The following is a 15,640-nucleotide window of genomic DNA, read 5'->3' as shown; positions in this document are numbered from 1 at the left end:
GGGAATATCTTTCATAGAAGCTACTAGCTAGGCTAGAGCATTCTTCAGTTGAGTGTGGAGCTATGAACATTGAGACACATGTGGGCATCATTTCACACCCTCAAGAAAAAGTGCCTAACAACAAGTCTATCCAATGTTTCCGGTTACAACAAATTTTCAGTTTCCATTACCACAGTAACGCAACCTTTAGTTAGGCATTTAAGGTTATATAGATTATGTATTGAGGATTAATATCTGTGAGCCTCCAATAGAAGAAAAGATGTTACAACGACTGGCCATGTAGTCACTGAGAGACGTCGAATCTTTAGTTGGTCTAGGTTTCATCATTGGTAGTTCAAGAAAGGAAGAAAAGTTTCGGTTTCATCATATGTATAGGTTTCAAATTCATATTTGTAACCTAAACTGTTTTTCATTTTTATGAAATATTTACAATTTAGCAAAAAAAAAAAAAAGTTTCGGATCATAAAAATAAAACAATGATTGGGACATGAATGACTGCTTTGCTTGTTCTAACATCTTATGTTTTCACATCTTCGGGTTGTGCGTATAAGGTTGTGAAGATAGCTTTGTTACCCTCACCCGCACCCGCACCCGCACCCGCACCCGCACCCGCACCCGCACCCGCACCCGCACATTGTATTATATACTCAGAAACAAGATTGAGAACGAGTTTATCACACTCAATTGCTATAGTTAGCAAAACAAGACCAATTTTGAACGCAAAGTTTGGGATGGGCTTTATATATATAACTAAGTGGACCTTCGTCCATATATCACTTACCCATGCATACTTTTCTAATGTGATCTTTAATTTTGTCCCACATCGCTATTCTGAAAAACAATGTTGCTGTATATATAACATTGAAAAAGCATCACTTGTCACGACCTTACTTGAACAGGATCTGTTCTATAGGCTCGTACATCTGTTTCCTTGATTTCTCAAGAGACAGACCCTTTACCCTGGTTGATGAACTATGACTGTGCGACTAGAGCGTGATTGACGGCTACGATCGTCTTAGGACGCATCCGGTGCTGTAGAGGATCGTTACTCGGCTCGGTTCTACCCGACCGGGGTGGTCGCACGGCGGTCTGACAGGTTCCTTTTTTCAACCTCGAACTTTTAATTTCTCTTATTTTCACGCTAATTATTGACTGTGTTATATGTTTATGACTACTGTCTTGCATGAGTACTTTGTATTGATTATCTTATAACTTTTCTATAGTTATATCTTTTTCCAAGAGCGATATTATGGAGATTCCAAGTTGCATAAAAGTTCATTTAGCTCCACAACAAATCTCGTTCACATCATGCTGCCCCATTCGGTTGGCCCGCCAAAAAGACAAATCCAAAATTTTTTATAGAGCGCACACAAAGAAATAACATATAATATATTTAATATATTACTTTATTTATTTTAGAAGTTTCGAAAACTGACACCATAAAAATTAATTTACGAGGCAGAACTAATATTATTTACAATATATAAAAAAACTAATATATTTGCATATCATATCTGTAATTTTCAAAAACCTATAACCAAAATCTTAAACCACAACCTAATTCTACAACACTAAAAAACCGGTTATCTACAAGACTACAACCTTAACCAATCAAACCAACGATGAGTTGTCCTAGTGGTTAAGCCCCTTGGTTACCAATAATGTAGAGACCTTGGAGGTCACGGGATCGATTCACGTTGGGAGGGGTCTGCTCTCCAAAGGGGAGTTATATTACATGGTTTGGGCCTCGCCCTGGGGGGATGTATGGGCCTACGGGCTCAGAACCTCTTAGGCCATCTGCATTGGCAGATCATGGGCCATGTGCTTAGGTATATAAAAATTGAGAAAAAATGAATAGTGGGCTTGGATCAGAGGGAAGTGATCTCGCCCGAGATCTGTTTTAAGCCTTGTTCCTGGTCTACGTGTCAGCCCGTGATTGGATCCGCTTTTTTGCAAAGGAGAAAACATTTTCATTTCTCCAAAAATCGAAATCGCACTAGGTTTCCTTCTTCCTCTCCAAAGCGGCGATAGCTCATCATCTTCTCCGATTAAGGTGTGTTTTCCGGCCATTAAAACACCAAAATCGAGATCTCTTCCATGTAGAAATCGATCTGTACATAGTTTTGTGAATTTCATCCGTTAAAAATGTCTTCTTTGTCGATTCATAGGTCCGGCGATTTGAAGTCGAAGTCGAATTCCTTTCCGTACGCCTTTGTATCCTCGTCTCCTCTGTCTCCCAAATCTCATCTCCAGCGAAATAGACAAGGTAGTCCCCTCGTGTCCTCTCTCAGTTATGTTTCATCGATTTTGGGTCTTGAAATCTGTGAATTAGGTTTGGGTTTAGTATAAATGTTATAGGGTTTCATCTAATCTGTCAATTAAAGGTTTGGATTGGTCTCAGATGTTTGATTGGTTTATGTCTTGCAATTTGTGATTGTCTTGTGTAAATAATTTAAGAATCAAGTGGGAAGAATAGAGAGAAACATGACTAAGAGTAGAGAGGAAAAGTGTTGTTATTAAAAGATAAACGTTGTATTACAAAGTGGAGGCACACAAGTGCTTTTATATGAGAACACACTCTCTAGGGTTTATGGGTTGTGCACAAAGACCAATAGCACCCTCATTCAGACTTGTAACCCGAGTAACCCAAGTAACCTGTAACCCGAGTAACCCAAGTAACCTGTAACCCGAGTAACCCAAGTAACCTACATTTAACCCTTAACTATGACTTAGTTAGTGTTAAATGTCTTCTTGATTAACACTCCCCCTCAAGTTTATACCACAATGCCCAATTGTGTATAAACTTGGCACTTGTATGAATAACCTCATTAAAAACTTAAGCTTGGAAAACCACGTGGGACAAAACCAAGCTTAGGGAAAAAGAGTATTATCCCTACAAGTTGGAGAATATTTTTCAAGGATGTGTCAGGTCTACAAGACCAAGTTTACCATGAATAAATTGGCAAACTTGGTTACTTGCTGCCTTGGTAAAGATATCGGCCAATTGGTCCGAACTCATAGTGTAACAAGGGAGAATCGTACCATCTTCTATCTTCTCTCTTGTCTTGTGGCAATCCGTCTCTATGTGCTTGGTCCTCTCGTGGAACACGGGATTGGTAGCAATGTGGATGGCCGCTTGATTGTCACTATGAAAAGTGATTGGAGTCTTCTGCTCGATCCCAAAGTCCTTTAACAAAGCCTTTAGCCATGTTAACTCGTTTGTGAGTTTCTTCATAGCTCTATACTCTGCTTCAGCACTCGAACAAGAGACCACTTTCTGCTTCTTCGACTTCCAAGTCACAAGATTCCCACCAATGAATGTACAAAAACCAGTTGTTGATTGTCTTGTGTTGCGATCCCCATTGTAATCTGCATCGCAATATCCAACAATCTCTGTGCTAGAGTTTCTTCCCATCTATATGCCTTTGCCGGGACTTCCTTTGATATATCTCAAAATTCTCTCCACCAAACTCCAATGATAAACAGTGGGAGCTTGCATGTGTTGAGCTACCTGATTCGCAGCAAAAGATAAATCAGGTCGAGTAGTCTCAATCCTACTTCAGCCTTATTAACTTCCCATATGATGGCTTTGATCGCAATGCAAACATTGGTTCCTCCCAAATCCCTCCTTTTAGTTCACAAACTAGTTCACAGCCGAGTCAACCTCCTAGTCAACCAGAAGAGACAGCAGAACAACGTAGGGAGAGAAGGATATGGTCCACACAAGATGACTTAATCTTAATAAGCGGCTGGTTAAACACCTCTAAAGATCCAATAGTTGGGAATGATCAAAAGGGAGGGTCCTTTTGGAAGCAGATAGGAGATTATTACGCATCAAGTACTCATGTACTTGGTGGTGCTGAGCCAAGACACCATGATCTTTGTAGACAAAGATGGCAAAAAATCAGTAGAGCAGTGAGCAGGTTCTGTGGAACTTATGCAGAGGCATATGATGAGAAAGCTAGTGGCATGAATGAAGAGGATATTCTGCAGAATGCTCACCAAATTTACACTAATATTTACAAGAAGAAGTTTGCTTTGGAGTATGCTTGGAATGTTCTTCGCTATGAACAAAAATGGCTAAACCTGGAGGCTATGAACCCCACTCCTAATAAGTAAACCAGTTCTAACAAACGCAAAGCCAATGATGCTGCACCATCTTCAGGCTCTGTAGTAGGTGAGCACGAGAGTAGGCCTCATGGCATAAAGGCAATGAAAAAATTAAGGAAGACCAATGGTAAAGAGAAGGCCTCAGCATCTGCTTCACCATCTGCTGCATCTGCTTCACCATCTGCTGAGTTTAGTAAAATGTTTGAGCTAAAACAGAAGGATTTGGAGGGAATGAAAGAACTCCAAAAGCTGTCCATTCTTGACAGTCTAATTGCCAAGAAAGAAAATCTGGATGAAGAAGACAAAGTTGTAAAGAAGAAGCTAGTTGCTGAACTTTTTTTAACTTAGAATAAACACTAGATGATAAGTCTGTTGGTCTTATGTTTGTTTTAACTATGTTTGTCTTTTGTTTTTAATGTGTTTATGAATCAGATATGTAACATTGTTCAACTTGTTCTCTTATGTTTTTAATGAATCGGCTATGTTTGTTTCCTAAATCCTGATTGCTTTGGTTTTGTATTCTGATTGCATTCTTATATATCTCATGTTTAATGAGCTTTGGCAAGCTGATTATCTGATTGCATTCTTCATTCTGATTGCTTTCTGTTTTTTTGGTTTCAGGTTGAATAAGACATGGGACTTGATGATATCTATGACTATGGGATAAACAGCCCATTAGACTACAGTTCTGAAGAGGAGGAAGATAGCAGTTACTATCATCTGCAACCTCAGACTGTGAAGAGGAGTCTGTGGAGCTGTGATGCTGAACCAACAAAACCTGATTATGAGACAGAACTGATGAAGTTCAAGGATGACCAAAACCATTAAGATCAGAGGTTGGTGAAACTGGAGAGGCTTGTTACTGAGTTAGGTGAGAAGAAACCATTGTTCAACTTGGCCCCTGAATTGGTAGTTGCTGTTTGCTTCAGTATGAGTGTTTTGGTAGTGGCACTCATCATGTTTATTAAGTAAATTAGAGTAGTCGGCAAGTTCAGCATATAATGTATGATTGTAGGCACAGTTTTAAAGCCAGACTCATGTGCATTTGTTTTGTATGTTTTGGAAAACAAAATTTGACAAGAGTCACATGCTTTTGTTTGTATGAAAGACCAAAGTTCACATGTGTTTGTCTTGATGTATCAACTTGACGTTATGGATGTATCAAATGCCTTTTCCCACACAAATTTGCAACTCTCTATAAATATTTAAAACGAGCAGAAGATTGTATTTCATCAAACATACACTTCTTTCATAAAACAAATCAAGAAAACATTTCCTTCTCTCCCAACGAACATACAATTCTCTTCTCTTTCTATCTACAAATTCCAAGTTTAATCTCTCCCAAGTTTTTATGGCTTCTTCTTCCAATAATTTTCACTACCATTATGATCCGAATAATGATAGTTTTAACCAATTTTTTCAAGCTCAATTTCATAATAAATTTCAAGCTGCTGAAGAGGAAATTCCGGCGGAAGAGGAAATTCCGGCTGAGAGGAAGAAACGTACATATATCGATAGAAAACAGGAAGAAGGGCATGAACGTTTGTGGAACGATTATTTTAGTGATAATCCGACTTTTTTGGATAGGCAATTTCGCAGACGGTTTTGAATGAACAAGTCATTGTTCTTGCGTATTGTGAATCGTCTTAGTGAAAAGCTTCCATATTTTCAACCAAAAAAGGATGCAAGGTTCCGAAATGGTGTATCACCGCTACAACAATGTACTGCAACAATTCGGCTATTAGCATATGGGACTGGGTCGGACTCGGTTGACGAATATTTACGTATTGGTGAATCGACTGCTCGTGAATGTTTGGAACATTTCGTCGTCGGAATAGTGGACTTGTTTGGCACTGAATACCTACGGCGACCCACACTAGAGGATCTCCGAAGGCTACTCTTTTATGGAGAAAAGCGGGGTTTTCCTGGGATGGTTGGCAGCATCGACTGTATGCATTGGAAGTAGAAGAATTGCCCAACTGCTTGGAAAGGAATGTATTCACGAGGCACCAGTAAACCAACAATTGTTTTGGAGGCAGTAGCTTCACAAGATCTCTGGATATGACACGCATTTTTTGGAGCGCCATGTACTAGTAACGATTTAAATGTTCTTGATCAATCTCCAGTTTTTAATGATATTATTTACGGTCGAGCTCCCGAAGTGACGTACTATGTCAACGGAAGGGAGTATAATTTGGCTTACTATCTGACGGATGACATTTACCCCGAATGGGGGACATTTGTTAAATCCATCCCAAAACTACAACACCCGGAACATAGTTTGTTTGCTGAACGTCAAGAAGGTGCACGAAAAGATGTTGAGCGTGCATTTTGAGTCCTGCAATCTAGATTCGCCATGATTAAAAATCCATCTCTTTTATGGTCGAAAGGTAAAATAGCATATATTATGAGAGTTTGTCTCATACTCCATAATATGATTGTCGAAGATGAGCGAGATTCATACACTCTCTATGACGAAAATGAATTCCGACAAGACGATGAAACCGAAATACCTCGGGATCTTACGTTTTCAGTAAATATGGCTACAAATCTTGAAGGTTTAGGTGATGGGCATACAAGAATTCGTGATAGACAAGCACATCACCAATTAAAAGAGGATTTGATTCAACATATTTGGAATAAATTTGGATAATAAACTATGTATTAATTAGATAAAATGTTTTTGTGCTTTTATATGTTTGTTTGTTTATTGTTATTTATATTTTTAATGTTTTATTCATAAATATTTAGTTTTGTATTTTCACTTTTATTTTCAGTTTTTAAAGTTTGCAATTAATATGTTATTTTTAATGTTTTAATAATTGTAATATGTTTTAAAATTTGTAGATTATTATTATATTATTAAATCTTAAGATCTTACACATGTTCTCTCACTAATCAACTTCTAAACAAAAGATCTAAACACATGATCTTACATTATTTTAACATTATATTTTCTCTAAGAACACCCTCACATGATCCCCCATTGATGATGCCCTTAGTCATCAAAAAAAAAAAAAAAAAATTATTTACATGTTCAAAAGTTTAAACCGGGCATGTTTAGGTTGCAAGACTTAGGGGTGTTATTCAAGCATAGAATTAAAGTCAATTCTTTATGGTTTAGATTTGCTTTCTGATATTATTTTTAAGAATCTGTTTGTGTGGATTTCAAAATCTCTGTAGTATATCTTGGATTCTGATTCTCATAATTTACATTTGAAATGATTTAATATACAAAGATTTTACAAGTCTTTTAGTTTTTAATAACACTGGATTTTAATGAAGTATTTTAAATCTTAGTTGAATAACACCAAACTTTTAAAATCTAATGAAGTATAAGATCCAATAACACCAAATTCTAAATTTAGATTTAGAATCATTAGTTGAATAACACTGAATTAGTATTGGATTTCAATTCTATTAAAATCCATTATTGAATAACACCACCTTAAAGTCTCCAAATCAACCAAAGAGCCAACAACATTAGTCTCATATATTTAGGTTCTGGACCTTCTGGTTATAACTCACTTTTCGTAAAACACAAAACTTTTGAATCTATGTGAGAAAAAATCAACAAAAAGTGACTTTTAAAGACGCAACGAAACGAAAAGCAAAGTCTCTTTTTCCCACTTCATTGTTTGAATAATTAAACCGTAATACACAAAAAAGCTAGGTTCAAAGCAAGAACATTATATATGATGATGAACAATTTTTCAGAAAGTATTTCAAAAGAAGTGAAGAAGATTATAAATCGCACACTACCAAAGTCCATGGGGTAGTTTATTCATGAGCCATAAAGCATATTATATAACAAAGTAAATAAGTCTTCATATATATAATAAAAATTAATATTAAAAAACCATACATTTGCATTGTTATCATTACTCCTTTTTTCCAATTTCAGAGAGCAAGAGGTCCCTTTTTATCACACAATAATATGCGTTGGGAATTGACGATACATATAGTCGAAGAGGTTTAAGTTTACTATGAATTTTCTATTCATATAACGCTGTTTTTGAATATATAAAACTTCTAGGGCTATTGTACAAGGGAGAACTCTAAAATAGAGTATGGATAGTACTCCAAAATCCATTACTTTTTGAATATACGAATCATCTTTTCTACTTAGTTTTCCAACTTATTATGAATAAAGATCTGAGCGCTAGAGAGTAGTAATCTTTTTCATAATATAAATGTTATTGTGAAATAAATCTAAAGAAATTTGGATGCATACACGAGTTGCTCTATCTTTCCTTAGCGTAAAAGGAACGGCTACATAAAGACACAAAAAGCCCCCCCCCATGAAATGATTGAGATGCTTCCACGGTTTTTTCCTCTCTATTTTTTAATATTTTCTCCTTATGAAAAAGCTAATTATTGATTCCTCATGTCTTCCATGACATTAACACATTTCAGAAAATTTTAGTCTGATTATCCGATTGTATTCTTTTATTACGATTTACACATCACAGTTTGCTAAGTTTAAATGATACGGTAGGATCGATTCTTGTGAAATCCACTAATATAATCGAATTCATAAAACCACATATTTTGTATTTATATTAATCTAGGAAAAGTAAACAAATTTACCAAAAAAGACTCTATTTTATACATTTTTCTATATGATGTTGAGATGTTCTAATTGATCAATATGATAAAATAGGTAATAGGTATTATCCAATTAGATTAAATAATGTGAAAAAGTTGTTTTTTTGGAAGGAAAAAAATCTAAGCTTTTCATAGGATGAAACTTTTAAAAGCAATTTGGAGGCGTTGATTCTTGTCTTAATTTTATAGTATATAGTTTTATATTTCGAAAATAATAATACGTGGCTTGTCCTATGTAAATACTACAAACTGAGCAAGCGACCGTATAAACGGTATAGGTTCCGACAAAAGGATCTTCGGACCCTAAGACTCGTGCTCTTTCTTGTGTATATTCATATGAATAAGAATATTTTATATAAAAGTTCTAATTATAGTAATCTTTTATTGCTTATAATATTACGGTGGAAAGCTCGAAACTAAAAAAGAAATTAAAAGTGTTTTTACCGGTTGAGCTAAAACCATTTATTAATTATTATAGTAAGACCAATTTTCTTATCTATTAAATATAATAGATGATGAATCTAAATAAAAGACAATGGACATCAGATGAAAAAAATGCTGGCTATTTGAAACACATATGTAGACACATTTGAAACATCATATGTAGACTGTAGACACACATAGCTGCTCTGCCAATATATATATATTTTGTTCAACTATTTTCTTTTGTATCATTTTTACTCGGGTCTAATCATCTAAGTGTTAATTTTTCGTGTGATTTAACTAACAAAATGATTATTCGCAACAAAAAAAAAAAAAAACTAACAAAATGATCGATACTATATAATGGACTAATTAGCATAACTCAGTTTTATTCTACACATCTTAGGTCTTTTATGGATCTATATCGGTTTCTTCTCATAAAATGTTGTCTTTTAACTTTGCATGATTTCACAAAACTTACCATGCAAGATCTCACAAAAACACTAATCATTTGAAATTAAAGAAACGCAAAGTGTGCAAGAAGAAAAAGAAGCTTTTCTAGACATCTCAAAGTCTCACGATGTGTTAACTTTATTGATTATTTGATGTTTTCCTTTAACTAATCAAGCATGTATAATAATAAAAGTAACTAAAACGTTCACGCAAACATATAGATAAAGAAAAAAAACGACAGCAAGAAAACAGAAGTCCATTTATCAGTTGATCCAACGGTCAATATTTTCACACCTTCACCAAGCAACAACTAAGTCAAAAAAGTATTACTAAAGACACAAAGATAATTGCCGCTTAAGTGCTTATAGCTTTCTTCTTCCACTCTTTATTAACCCATTCATCTTCTCTCCTTCTTCTCTGTCCCTCTTCTTGGTCTTCTCCATCATCATCATCATCATCTCTCCAAATGTCTCAAATCTCCATAACCTCTCCAAAACATTGTGCCAAGAAAGGAGGGATTAACATCAACAATCGCCACAAAAAACTCTTTTTCACATTCTCAACTTTCTTCACCGGCCTTCTCCTCGTCATCTTCCTCGTTTGGCTCATCCTCCACCCCGAGAAACCCGAGTTCTCCCTCACTGAAGCCGATATATACAGCCTCAACCTCACCTCCTCCTCCACTCATCTCCTCAACTCTTCAATCCAACTCACTCTCTTCTCCAAAAACCCTAACAAAAAAGTTGGTATCTACTACGACAAGCTACTCGTATACGCAGCGTATAGGGGACAACAAATCACATCCGAGGCTTCTCTACCGCCTTTTTATCAATCCCATGAAGAAATCAATCTCTTGACAGCGTTTCTTCAAGGGACTGAGCTACCCGTTGCTCAGTCCTTTGGTTATCAAATCAGTCGTGATCGGTCAACTGGTAAAATAATCATCGGTTTGAAAATGGATGGGAAGCTAAGGTGGAAGATCGGGACATGGGTCTCCGGCGCATACCGGTTTAATGTGAATTGTCTTGCACTTGTGGCTTTTGGACAGAACATGACCACTCCTCCATTAGCTTCAATACAAGGGACTCGTTGCTCTACAACTATATGAGATTATATAGAATCATCAACCACATATACACTATAGTTTCTTTCACTTATGTGCAATCGTTCTCTTTGTCGATGTTTGTGTGCTGGTATTTAGTACTTCTTGTAAAGTTACATTGAACTGTTTGTATAGAATTATTTGAATGTAAAATACCAAAACCAGAGCATAACCATCGTTAAAAGCAGAGGATAATTGAATTGGCATTTACCAATAAAAAGGCGAAGAAGAGGAAAATAGGCAGGACCAATGTTTCACCTGATTACTTTCCACTTTTCTTAAATAATTCATGGTGGTTGTACCTTTTTAGAGCTCTACACATAAAGATTTGAGTCTGTTGGGTCCATATTTTGTGTGTTTCTTGAAATCCATTTAGCTTTTTTTTTTGGTATCTTCACTCTACTTTTGGGAAGAATGAAGTAAAGCCTTTTTTTTCCTAATTTCTATGTTTTTCAACAAATACGAGGAAGCAGAGAAGAAGGTTTATGGATTCATCAAGACTCGAGTAAAGAATATTGCAGTTGAAAGAACATTAGTTATTCTTTTTTTTTTTTCCGGCAACCTTATAATAGTAACCAATAAACAGTTTATTATTTTTTCGAATGAGATAGAATCTATTAAAAGTAGAGCATAGTTGGGTACTCTGTTTCAGCATAAGCAATGATATAAAAGTCAACAATATCAAAGTCAGACAAACTAAACCTAGTTGACTATGAGAATAGACAGGGTAACATGGGTAATACTGCCCAAGCATCTGTGGTCTAGTGGCAGAGGAAGCTTTGGAAAAGGGTGAAACTCCCAAACCTAAGTTCGATTCTCCCTGGAAACAAAAACACATTTGTTTGGGAAGTCTGTCAGTTGGGCTTTGGCCCAATTGGTTTACCTGGTAGCCAGAAATGCAGGCGGCCTGACTACCCCCTGGCACTTAGTCGGAAGGTATTCCAAACTCGGGATAGGCAGAGTGGTAGCCCGTAAGGGCCTAACCGTTAACACGGTGGACCAGTCCACTATGTAGCACCACGGTGCGTTCCTACCGGGGCCGACCGGATAGCCGATAGGGTTTATCAAAAAAAAAAAAACATGGGTAATACTGCTGATAAAACGGGTTCCTGAATTTGAAGAAAATAAATAAATTTTATTAGTTCCTTGTTAGTATCATACAATTGCAAAAAAAAGGTTTTATTTGTACAAAAAATGATTGATAGATGAAAAGAAAGATAAAATACCAATATACATATGTACCTAGCGGTTCACCTGAATTTACAAGAACAAAGATTATAATGAATAATTATCACTGCAAAAACAAAAAAAAAAGTTGAATTGAAGAGAAACCAAAAAGAGAATTGAGATTAAAAATCGTATTGGTTTGGTTGATTATTGTGAATCCTAGCACCAAGATAAGCAATTTTGCAATTGACCGTTCGTCCATCTGTGACATGATTTGGATTCTCGCATGCTCTTGTTGCAGATTCAACTTCTCTAAATGTGACCTAATAATATTGACTCAAAACCATGATTAAAAACACACAAAATCTATATCTATGATTACTCTACATGTTAAATATTTGTTTAGATACTTACAAAACCAAACCTCTTTTATCGTTGTGTTGCTCCATCACAAACTACATTAGCTTTGACAATTACTCCAAACCGTTCGAAGTAACTTATGAGACTTTCGGTTCTGGTAATCCAAAGCAAACCTGCCACAAAAAATTTTGTTTCTCTATCGTTTGGTTGGAACAAGGCAAAAGAAATTAGAATTTGCTTGGACATGAGTAGAATAAGTTAAAGGTATGCAATGATTTTTTTACAATTGTCTCTCTATATATAAGAAGAAATACACGAGAATCCTTCGTGAACTAGGATTTGGAGAAAATATTTTTCTTTTGATAAAAATGGAGAAAAACATTGTTTATTTTATTCAAATTCTTATAGGATTTTGCATAAGATACATTCAAAAGAAAAATTAAATTGGATAATTTCTAGAAATTTCTTCTTTAAATCAGTTAAGCCAGCACCGTTTAGATAATAAAATTTAAAAAAATTATTAAAAAAAAAAATTTCATAATGCGGCGTAAATTATAATAAAATACAAGAATTTTCGTTCAACCGTTTAACTAACATTTAAATAGATAAAAAGGTTCTAGTAATGTTTTTTGTTTTATTAGTTATGGAACTGATAGACTTGGTCAACCTCTAAAGGGTAACAACAAACAACAAAAATTAGGTCAATCGCAATTCTGTTTGTTTTTTGGATTGACTTCCAATCGCAAATAGTCTTAGTGATCACCATTAATACACTAAGTAGGTTTCATCATGATATACCACGAAGTATTAGACAAGCCATAGGGTTTGGATCAAAAAGTCGGTCCAAAATTAATGTTTTATGTACAAGAACCGACCTATTGTACACACGTGTTAGCATCTTCAAGACTTCATCTCTAATTTTCTTTTGTTCATTAAGATACCCATTGATCCGAATCTGTTACATTCCCACCTACTTTTTTACTATCCACTCCAAATTAAACACAACCCATGATTTTAATAATTGAAAGCCTTTAAAAATATTTCAAAAGCAGCCTCTTTGTGTTTGTCTATATATAAACACATTATAAGAAGGTGAATGAATCTCACAGCTTACAATTACGAACATAGTAATGAAGAAGAGACTAAGCTTGAAGCAAATCTTGGTGACTCTCTCCAACCTCGGTGTATGTTTGTGCGTAAAACATATTGATAGTAACAAGATTCAAGATTCTAACACAGAGATCAAGAACGGATCTCTATGTCCCCAAGACGATTCGGCTATCGAAGGAAGAAGGAGAATCAAAGTGGTGATAACTAGGAAACAGCTGGAGCGCTTGTTGGCGAAGCAAGTTTCATTGGAGCAGCTTGTTTTTGTGAATCAGAGAACCTCTCTCAGTTGTTTTGACGACAGTAAGTGGATCCCAAGGCTTGAATCTATCCATGAATCACCTGAATTGTAAAATTTTGGGTTTTAAATGTTTCTTCAGACTTTGCGGCTCATGGTGTTGTATATATCATAAAGTCTTTTTGTAACTTCAGTGTTATTTAACTGAATAAGTTTACAAGAATAGGAGAACAGAGCAAAAACAGGGGAAACAGAACAAGAACAGGCGAAAACAAGGTTTAATCCAATGATCGATCGATGAATTTCTTTCCATATGTTTCTTTCAGATTTAATATGATAAAAGATGTAAAGAAACACAGAAATATTATGATATGCTCAAAGCAAAAAGTTGTTACTCTAAAAAATGTTTGAAACACAATATAACAATGAAAACTCCAGAACGTTTTGTTACTTCTAGTTTCCTGAATCAATCATAAACATTGGTCATAGTGCTTTCTTTTCTTATCACATATGACTTTACCTGTAACAAGATCATGTTCTTTCTTTTCACTTGTCAACCTCTCCTCTTCTTGCACACAGTGAGAGATGAGATCATGAGTCGACCATTCCAGTTGGAGACGGTTATAAGTACTCCTAAGAATTTCATAGTCCGAGGGTAGACTATCGAGTATAAAAGCTGCCACGACATTATCAGGAATATGCATCCCGAGTTTCTTCAACTTAGCTGCAACGCTCATCTTCATCATAATATACTCTCTAACACTCTCATTCGTTTTTTTCGTTGACCGAAACTCGGCTAGCACCGTTCTGACCTCTGCCCCGTCCTTTTTCGCATAGCATTTCTCAACTGCAGCCAAAACTTCTTTGGCGGTTGTAACATCCTTGGGGACAATGCCTCTGAATTTTGGTGGGATTCGGGTTTTCATTATCATCATACTCATGCGGTTGGATCGGTCCCAACGCTCGGTTTTGACAATGTCAATGTGCTTCGGACGCTCTTCCCTGAGGGAAATATCAAGATCCATGAGGGCAAGCACAAGTAACAAATGTTCTTTCCATTCCGAAAAGTTTGAACCATTTAGCATCGGGATCGACTCGACATTGGAGAAACAAGATGTAGATCCCAACACTGAAAATAAGAAGTAAGATTGTGTCACACACAATATCAAATTTGGAATACATAGGATAAGAGAGAAACATATAATAATGGCTTAAAACATTCTGACAAAATTGAAAACCCCTATAAAAGATGCCTTTGTCACCTTACAATTAGGGTTTGGAGATAAGATAGCAAAAGATATAATTCAATGGACCATTCAAAACATGGGGTTTCCAAAATCAAGACAATACTTAACCAAAAGTGGAATCTAACTAGAGACAAATCTCCCGGAACTGATGCAAAATCAAGTGCTTAATGACCAGACAAAACGGAAAAGCATAAAAATCACAAAATACCCTACTAATCTTCATGTCCAAGCTTAGGGTTTGAAGATCCACTACAATTTACAAAACGAAAGGTTTTTACATCAAAATTGATATGTCTTTTCCCAAATCACCACATATCTAGAAGAGGAACATGGTTAATAAACTGATCATAAAGGCACGAAGCGAGAAATACTACATCAACCTCCATTACAGACATATCGTAATCAGTCAAAACTCGTAAAACACTAATTACAAAAGTATCGATAACATAGACGATTACCTGGATTCATGACTGCAAAAATAGTAAAACCCTAATTACTGCGATTGCCAAGTTTGGGATATCTCCACACTAATGGACTTTGAGGGTAACGAAACCAAACCTATCATCAAATTGTAACCGTCAATGGAATTTAATGACGTGTTAATAGGTTTAGCCGTTTAGATTTATTGTAACACTAGAATTCTAACCCCGTACTACGTACGGAAAAAAATCAACTTCTTTGAAATGTAATTTCATTATGTTGCAACACTTTCGATAACAATTAATCAGATTTCTTAAACACATTTGGATGTATAATTAATTAATTTTAATGGAGATATAATTGTTTTCTGCTTCCAAAGATTGAAGTTGATAGAGTCTTCAGTAG

General features: G+C 35.6%; 4 protein-coding genes and 1 long non-coding RNA gene across 5 annotated transcripts; 3 read left to right on the top strand and 2 right to left on the bottom strand.

Annotated features, from left to right (window-relative positions):
• Nucleotides 1-638: 638 nt before the first annotated feature.
• On the top strand, nucleotides 639-5,231 carry LOC110225828. Its single transcript, XR_002329969.1, has 2 exons — nucleotides 639-1,096; nucleotides 4,732-5,231. It is a non-coding gene; the product is annotated as an uncharacterized LOC110225828 (long non-coding RNA).
• Nucleotides 5,232-9,772: 4,541 nt separating this feature from the next.
• On the top strand, nucleotides 9,773-11,042 carry LOC9300345 (NDR1/HIN1-like protein 1). The gene has a single exon (XM_002865942.2). It carries the CDS (start codon nucleotides 10,061-10,063, stop codon nucleotides 10,700-10,702), a length of 642 nt encoding a protein of 213 aa, XP_002865988.1. The 5' UTR covers nucleotides 9,773-10,060; the 3' UTR covers nucleotides 10,703-11,042.
• Nucleotides 11,043-12,045: 1,003 nt separating this feature from the next.
• Nucleotides 12,046-12,469, bottom strand: LOC9302062 (probable RNA-binding protein ARP1). The gene is given in 2 exon segments (XM_021015784.1): nucleotides 12,046-12,186; nucleotides 12,278-12,469. Coding segments are annotated over 2 exon segments (333 nt in total).
• Nucleotides 12,470-13,045: 576 nt separating this feature from the next.
• On the top strand, nucleotides 13,046-14,018 carry LOC9300344. The gene has a single exon (XM_002865941.2). It carries the CDS (start codon nucleotides 13,354-13,356, stop codon nucleotides 13,681-13,683), a length of 330 nt encoding a protein of 109 aa, XP_002865987.1. The 5' UTR covers nucleotides 13,046-13,353; the 3' UTR covers nucleotides 13,684-14,018.
• Nucleotides 13,921-15,370, bottom strand: LOC110228097. The gene is made up of 2 exons (XM_021024249.1): nucleotides 15,274-15,370; nucleotides 13,921-14,697 (listed from the first exon to the last, which is right to left on the bottom strand). Exons 1-2 carry the CDS (start codon nucleotides 15,281-15,283, stop codon nucleotides 14,039-14,041), a joined length of 669 nt encoding a protein of 222 aa, XP_020879908.1. The 5' UTR covers nucleotides 15,284-15,370; the 3' UTR covers nucleotides 13,921-14,038.
• Between the last annotated feature and the right edge of the window lie 270 nt (nucleotides 15,371-15,640).

The sequence above is a fragment of the Arabidopsis lyrata genome (genome assembly GCF_000004255.2).
Source record: "Arabidopsis lyrata subsp. lyrata unplaced genomic scaffold ARALYscaffold_8, whole genome shotgun sequence".
NCBI lineage: Eukaryota > Viridiplantae > Streptophyta > Magnoliopsida > Brassicales > Brassicaceae > Arabidopsis > Arabidopsis lyrata.
The sequence above is the reverse complement of the archived record's forward strand: the minus strand, read 5'-3'. Positions and strand labels throughout refer to the sequence as shown.

Bases quoted from the DNA above. Each gene is read 5' to 3' on its own strand.
- LOC9300345 (XM_002865942.2), top strand. From the start codon at position 10,061: ATGTCTCAAATCTCCATAACCTCTCCAAAACATTGTGCCAAGAAAGGA.
- LOC9300344 (XM_002865941.2), top strand. From the start codon at position 13,354: ATGAAGAAGAGACTAAGCTTGAAGCAAATCTTGGTGACTCTCTCCAAC.